Source organism: Hipposideros armiger, unplaced genomic scaffold, assembly GCF_001890085.2.
Source record: "Hipposideros armiger isolate ML-2016 unplaced genomic scaffold, ASM189008v1 scaffold_82, whole genome shotgun sequence".
Lineage (NCBI taxonomy): Eukaryota > Metazoa > Chordata > Mammalia > Chiroptera > Hipposideridae > Hipposideros > Hipposideros armiger.
The window spans coordinates 1,926,100-1,934,335 of record NW_017731432.1 but is presented as its reverse complement, the minus strand read 5'-3'; the positions used below and the strand labels follow the sequence as shown (position 1 = coordinate 1,934,335).

General features: G+C 39.5%; 1 protein-coding gene across 4 annotated transcripts in view; it reads left to right on the top strand.

Moving 5' to 3' along the window:
- The window catches only part of FOXJ3 (forkhead box J3), a 161,751-nt gene extending 154,496 nt beyond the window's left edge, over positions 1-7,255 (top strand). For all 4 annotated transcript variants that reach the window (XM_019643848.1, XM_019643847.1, XM_019643846.1 and 1 more), the window contains 2 exons: positions 2,957-3,064; positions 4,236-7,255. In XM_019643848.1, coding sequence (XP_019499393.1) covers positions 2,957-3,064; positions 4,236-4,351 — 224 coding nt within the window. In that variant the 3' untranslated portion in view covers positions 4,352-7,255. The remainder of the gene's footprint in view (positions 1-2,956; positions 3,065-4,235) is intronic.
- The last annotated feature ends 981 nt before the right edge of the window (positions 7,256-8,236 follow it).

Here is an 8,236-nt window from a genome sequence, read left to right as displayed (position 1 = left end):
GTATTAAGGGGTCGCGGCATTAGGAAGGTTGAGAACCGCTGCTCTACAAGAACGTTAGTGCCAGCGATGGTTCACGAAATTCCATGCTGATGATTTTGATCTCAACTACGCTCCTTGGTCAGGGAGGCCCACTGAGGTTGATGACGACAAAATAAAGACATTGATCGAGTCAAACCCAAGTTACACGACACGAGAGATTGCAGAAACATTGAACATCCATCATTCAAGTGTTCATGACCACCTTAAGAAGCTGGGATATGTAAGCAAGCTCGACATTTGGGTTCCGCATGAGCTCAAAGAAGTTCATTTGATGGCACAGATAAACATCTGCGATATGCTCATTAAACGTGAGGAAAACGATCCTTTTTTGAAGCGACTGATAACTAGTGATGAGAAGTGGATTGTTTACAACAGTGTGGGCACAAACGGTCTTGGTCCTACGTGATGATTCGCCTCAAACGACATCGTAAGTAGACATTCATCAGAGGAAGGTTACGTTCTCAGTGTGGTGAGATTTTAAAGGTGTCATGTTTTTTGAGCTCCTGCCAAGGAACCAAACAATCCGAATGTGTACTGTCGGCAATTGGACAGTTTGAACGAATCGATCATCCAGAAACGTCCAGAGCTTGTTAATTGTAAAGGAGTTGTATTCCATCACAACAACACGAGGCCACACACAAGTTTGCTCACCCATCAAAAATAGTTGGAGCTTGGATGGGAGGTATTGCCACACCCACTGTACTCACCTGACCTTGTGCCGTTAGACTTCTACTTGTTTCTATCTCTTCAAAACTTGTGTGGTATAAAGTTCACTTCAGATGAGGCTATAAATCAGCACCTTGTTTAGTTTTCACAAATAAAGACAGGTCCTTCTATGAACGAGGAATTACGAAGCTCACTGAAAGATGGCAAAAGGTTATCAAGCAAAACGGACAATATATCATTGATTGATCTTTGTTCTTTATATAAATAAATGACCTTTGAAAAACAGAAAAAATACATCATGACTTTACTGACAACTCAGTAAAAGTGTTAGGAATGTGACAGAATTTCAGAAAGTTAAGGCCATTTGTTTAATGTGGATTTCTGTTCCCATAATTCTCTAATTCCTACCCCTTTCTCTCTTTAAGGTAAGAATTACTAAACCAAAAAAAGAAGTGAAAAAAATCTGAAAACAAATCTTTAATAAAAATCAGTTTTTGTCTTTTAATTGTGATTTGAGCTCCTAAGGATTGGTAAAAGAGAGCTAAGATTTTTCAGGACAGAGGCTGGGAAGTTGTTAGTTAATGAGGGACCATATTGCTCAGGGTGATGTGGCCCCTCCAGCCTGGTACAGCTTTAGAAGGTACACCAACCACACATGTGAAGACTGATCAGCCTCTGGGGGCAGGATTCCCCACCCCACCCCCATAAGAATATACTAGAGCAGTAGAATAGTGTAACTTTTCGTAGTATAACTTTCTCCTGTGTTTTTCTTCCTATATCTTCAGTATGGCAAATTGGTCAAAGAGCTCAGTTCTGACTCTAAAAACGCATGTCATGTTAGAAGGCAGTGGTCGGAAGTCAAATCTTGGGTTTTGTTCCTGATTCTATCATTTTCTCTCTGGTCACATTTCTTCATGTGAATGAATAGAGATAGGACTGGATTAGATTATCTCGGAGGCTGTCTCAAGCTCAGAGAGCCTGACTTTCCAGTGGCAGGTGAACACTTGTAAGCAGCCAAATAGTGTGCCCTATCTGGAATACAAAAGGAAGATTTTTCTTCCCATTTTAGCTCCCTCAGGGGAAATGGTTACTCTTTTCTAGTTAGAATGCACGTGTAATTTGTGTGAAACATTAAAATACCTCAGGGAAACAGCTTTTCCAGCATTCCAGATGCTCTGTACAATGTACACCGGTGTTATAGTTTTTTTCCCCCCAGGAGTTACTGGGGGAGGGCACCTGATGTTTGTTCCTCTCCCTATTTTGCATTAGGAGGCAACCTAATTGACATTTTGGAGCTATTACACTCAATGGCTCCTGTCAACAAAAATATATTAATTTAAGAACCTTCTGAAATGCCACTTAAATGAGATCAGTTTCCCATCTCCACATTTGTAAATAATAAATTTTTAATCATCTTTCCTTGATATAGCTCTTTTACGTTATGCAAATTTGTCCTATGACTTTGTGCCTCCAGTCACTTTGTTAATCAGCAAAGGCACACATAGGTCTGCTGTGACGGTGAGAAAACCAGGGCGCCATAGAGACGGTCATTAGTAGAAAGAGAGCGTGAGGTAGGAGGACTGGATTCTAGCCCCAGCCCTGTCAGACTCATGTCTTCGGGCAAGTCAGCTTAGCCTTTCTGAGCCGCGGTTGCCTCATCTATAAAATGGGGGTAATCCCTGTCTTGCCCTCGTTGTGGGTTTAGTGGGAGGCTCAGATGAAGTGATAAAAATGCTTTTGAACTGTGCTGGGGTATGGAACAGCAGTGACAGCATCAAGAGCAGCGGTTCTCAACCTTCCTAATGCCGTGACCCCTTAATACAGTTCCTCATGTTGTGGTGACCCCCATCCATAAAATTATTTTCGTTGCTACTCTGTAACTGTAATTTTGCTACTGTTATGAATCGTAATGTAAATATCTTTTTGTTTTCCGATGGTCTTAGGTGACCCCTGTGAAAGGGTCATTTGACCCCCAAAGGGGTCGTGACCCACAGGTTGAGAACCGCTGATCTAGAGAGTTTGAGGCAGTGCCAGAATTAGGATCAGTGTCCTCACACCCGGCCTGGCACTATGTTCAGAGAGCCAGCACCACCTGTTCGCAGTTTTAGCATCTGAAAGGAGGAATTTTTTTCTTTTATATCTCTCCTTACCTGCTTAATTTAATTTTAGGTAATAATTCTGTTAAGATTTTAATGCTTGATTTGTTTTACTTACAACATGTTTTTCTTTCTTCTGCTTTTTATTCTGATAGGAAATTTGTACATAGACTCCAGGCAAAATCTCCCTCCTTCAGTGATGCCACCACCTGGTTACCCTCATATCCCACAGGCACTCAGCACTCCAGGAACAACGATGACAGGTGATTTGGGGTGTGCTGTGTTGCAGCTGGTACTCAGAGTTTCAATTGAAAAGCTTTAGCTGTTCCAGCAGTGAGCAAAGGCTGCCCCAGGAGGCAGAAAACTCCCTGATAAACGGGGGTGGGGTCTATCTGTAAAGGGGCACTAAGAAAAATATCTAACTCCTAGGGTTGTTAAGAGAATTAAGTGAGGATTATGTGTAAATCACTTAACATTAGTACTTGGCATATAGTAAGGAATTTATACATTCAAAAAAAATAAATACAGGCATTTTTGCTATACTGTGATATATTGAAAACCTTAGCATTTTGTAAAGTTGTACATTAAAAATTACAGGGTTTATGAGAAAAATAAGATAGCAGCAGACTTTAAATCTTTGTAATCAGAGTACTAACAAAAACTATAATCAGTAAAAATTCCATAACAGTTAAAAGGATATGTTTAATTCCTCATAAAAGGATAAATTCTACAAATAAATAAAGATCATTATTTAAAAAATATCGAATCTGGTTTGGAGGGGGGTTTGTCAAAGCTATGGCTATAAGGGCAGAATGCAGCACGGTTGGGGAGCACAGCGGCACACGGCCACAGCGATGCAAGGAGGGCTGCGTGGGGCGTGGGCATCATGCCCTCTGCCATGCACCTCTTTGGCTCACTGCACTCAGCGGTGTGGTGGTCTCTGTGTACACCTCCTACTTGGGGAAAATTCACTGTGACCCAATGTGACTTCTGTGGTACACTGATGACCTTTTCCTATTTCTCATTCTCATGTGAGCCAGTTCATGTTATTGAAACATGTATTGAAGCAGAACAGACTAAGAGAAATGGTGGCTTCAGCCGTTGGGTACTCTGGCACTTTCTTAATGCCCTCCTTGCTGTAGCATGGTGTAATGGAAAGAGTGTTGGTTTTGGAGTCAAATGAACTGAGTTCAAATCCTGTCTCTTATGCATGCTAGTTGTATGACTTTCAGCAACTTGCTCATCCTCTTAAACCCAGTCTCCATTACCTATAAAATGAAGATCATAAAAGACATGTTGTTAAAGGCTTCTGGGTGTATTAGTGAGATAACATGCGCTGAGTGCCTGGCACATAGGAAGTGCCCTATCGGCTTTCGTTTATTTCTTCCTTTCTTCTCTACTGAGTCACGACTGACACTGCCTTCTTCCTTCCAGGCCATCACGGAGCCATGAACCAGCAGCACATGATGCCTTCCCAAGCCTTCCAGATGCGGCGCTCGTTGCCTCCAGACGACATCCAGGATGACTTTGATTGGGATTCAATTGTGTAGAGCTTGTTTCTGCAAGGCACCAGACCCCAACATCACCATTCTGTGCAGTGAAGGGAAAGGTTTAAAAGAATCCAGTTGAGAAAACAAAGTTGCTAATCATTTTACCAATGTTATCAAAATTTCTTTTGAAGACAATCAAAAAGATTTTAGCTGGATAACTTACTGCTTTTATCTGACCCAAACAAGTACTACATGTTTGTCTCCCTGCCAGCTGCCCTATGTAGCTCCTAACTGTCGTGTGATTTGAACAGCTTTTGCATATTTGTGTCAATTTAATGTTGACCACAAGTGCCAGACTGATTTTTTCAGACAGAGCCTATTTTGCTGCAAGCAGTTTATAGATACATATGTGTAAATATATGTACAAAATTTACTGAAAGGCGTCAATTTTTTTCTAATTGGATTATTACATCTTGAAAAGAAAGTTACTGTGAGTTTTTATTCCTTGTTAGGCTATTTTCTGCAGGATGCTTTTAACTGATGTAGGCAACTGAAAGGAAATAGGTTTTTTTCAAAGCCCAGTTCCCCTTGTTTAATCTTTTTCAGAAATGTGGGTATTGAGTTCTACCCAGTAAGTCAAAGAACCCAGAGTTTGATACTCGCCAAATAATCCAAAGCGGCATGTTGTTCCTGAGCAGCATAAAGAACTGACCAAATTTTTTTGATGTTTAGGAGATTATAGAATTTGTTGTATCTTATCAACATCTGTTTTCCTCAATCTGCATTAAAACAGCTCTAAAATTTATTCGATTGATTAGAAGCTGGGCGTTACTTGGCTTTTCAGACAAATCAATGCCTCCACTTCACTTATTTATTATTATTCAGAAGTGTTATTTTAATATTTATTGCTACGTTCTGTGAATGCCCAGCTCTTATTGGGTTCATTAAGGAGAAATGCAGTGTCTGAAAGCACAGAATTATTTTCTTGATAAGAGTTTACAGACAAGGCAGTCAAGAGATTGTGTTATTTTCTTTGTCATCACTCCTTATACCATGTGAGTATATTTCTCTATCTTGGCATTCCTGCTGATTGACACTTATTAGCCAAATAGGATTTTTTCTGGAATTTGAATCAGAGTTCATTTGGGCAACAGAATGGCGGGGCATTGTTTATAAAGCAAGTTTCCCCACTCATTCTCTTTCCATTTAGGAAGCACTGAAAGGAGGATAGAGCCACACAGATTTTATTTGCCTCAGTCTTCAGTGCAGTTATTGTCACATGGCCTGCTGTTTCTGTTGCCCTGAGTTTCTGTGACTGCATGACATTTGATTACTTTCTTTGAAATGCAGCCTGCTTCTAAGGGTTTTTATTAGTTGTTGTTTGTTTATTGTTTTGTTTCATATCATGTTACAGTTACTTTGCATGGATTGATTGTCTTAGTTTTATAATAAAAGTAAAAGAAATGAGATTTTTAAAAAAGTGCATAGATTATGAATTGGTTCTTTAGACCAAAAAGAAGCAGAATTTCTTTCAGTTTAAGGGGGAAATATGTTCCATCCAATCAAAGAGTAATAACTGCTCACTGGTTGCTTTTTTAGCTTCTCTAGTCTCTATCAGCCATGCTTAAATCACTTTAATTAGCCTTAGTGATTCTGTGGTTGAGTAATTTCTACTTGAACAAAACAAACATCTTTGTTTCTGTACGCGTGTATGTGAGAGTGTCTGTGAACGTGCGTGGGGGTTTTTTTTTTTGTTTTTGTTTTTTAGTGTTGCCTTGAATGAATCACTGGGAAGCCAGCCATAGTAAAGGCTGGTGAGGTTGGGGAGAAAGGAAGGGCTTTCTGTTCCTATTGTTTGCACCCTGTTTGGTATAAAAAGGAAGCTCACTTCCAGCCCCTTAGATCAGTGAAAAATGAGAGGATTCCGGAAAGGCAGCCAACAGGCCCCTCTTAAATGGATCAGAGGCAAGATGCGATAGCAGCCTGCAGAGTAAAAGCTTGAAAAAAAGGGGTTGATTTCCAGTAGTCTGCTCAAGTCATTGTTTTCTAGATACCAAAATAACCATTTCAAAACTTCTAATTGCTTGGGTAGCAATGTGCACTTTAAATAATTTGGGTATTGGAATGCAGTCTCTTATATTGAATGGTTTGAAAGTAGAAACCACTGATGAAAATTTTACAAATTGTGTGAAGCTAATTTCCCATTTGGTAATCACTTACTGATTTGCAGTGATCGATATTTTTATAAGAATTTAAACTTACCAAGAATGGCCCTGGAGGCAGAGCCTCCACTTAGACCCATCTCACTTTTAAGACTCAGGTGACCTGGGGGCCCGGGACTGGCCTTCTCAGTGGGCTCCTGCCAGACAGGGGCAACCTGGTGAGGTGCAGGGCATTCCTCTAGTGGCCATTTTAGTGGGTAGTTAATGCAGAGTACGCTCTGCCTCGGGCTTAAATTGACTGAAGACATTTGGGGAAAAGAATAATAAATGCATTTAATCAAATGGGGGTACTCTGTCCAGGAGAATAATCCGACTGGCATTTGTGGCAGTTTTTGAAACGTAAATGTATTCATGTGTGTTGTTGTAAATACATGTTTCTCAGATGTCCTTTGAAGTGGGAGGGAATCAATCCGGGGATTATTTCAAATGGAATAGAGTATTTTGATATTGTTCATTCAGAGGGTGATGTGTACATATCTATATTGTATATATGTGATGAAAATGCATCGGCTTTTTGTGCAAACACAATCTGCTCTCTGTACTGCTGTTGGACAGTCAGTGTTTTAATGTTTCTACAGTTTTGCTATTGCACGATTTCATATTTTGCCTCTATGATGAACGGCACCCATTCTTTGTAACTGTTTAGTGCTGTAAAGAAATATTCCAAGTGTCATTAGGATTGTTGCTGCCAGAACTGATATGCATGAATGGCACTTAAAATAAATATATTATGTTAACTCTATGGCACTAATTCGTCTGTGTCATTGGCTGCAATTAAGTGAACAAGATTGGAGCTAGTCCAGGTGCAGAAACCCTGTAGTTAATCCTCAGGGTGTCAGAGACTGTTCCATGTGTTGCTACCTCTGAGTGGTCATTGCTTCCATTTATCAAACATATAACTAGCTCTGTGCACTTTGGGAAGCTATTTAATTTCTCTGAGCCTTACTTGCTTCTTCATTCTCCACATTTACAGTGCCTGTAAAATGAGGATAATAATGACTGCCTTCTAGAGTTGTAGTGAGATTAAGTTAATGCATTTAAACATTAATTTTTTTCTTGTTTCTATATTTTCTCTCTTTTTTAATTTTTAAAAGGTTTTAATTAAAATATAGCTAACATACAACCTTATGTTATTCTCTGGTGTACACCATAGTTACTGAACATTTATATGCCTAAAGTGATCACCATGATAAGTCCAGCAACCATCTGACACTGTACTATGCTATCACAATATTATTGACTATATTCCCAATGCTGTACATTACATCTCCATGACTTATTTGTTTTATACCTGGAAATTTGGACCTCTTATTCCCCTTCACATTTCCCCCCCCCTTTTTTTAATTTTTCAGTTACATTTGACAGTCAGTATTGTTTTATATTAAGGTGTACAACATAATGGTTAGACATTTACATAATTTAAGAAGTGATCCCCCTGACTAGTCTAGTACCCACCTGGCACTATACATAGTTATTACCATATTATGATTGTATTCCCTGTGCTTTGCTTTACATCCTCATGACTATTTTGTAACTATCAGTTTGTAATTCTTACTCCCTTCACCTTTTACACCCTGTCCCCCACCCCTCCCATCTGTCACCCCAACAAATATAGTACCCATTGATGCCATACATAGTTATTATAATATTATTGACTGTATTCCTTATGAAATATGCTACATCCCCATGACTACTGTGTAAGAACCAATTTGTACTTCTTAAT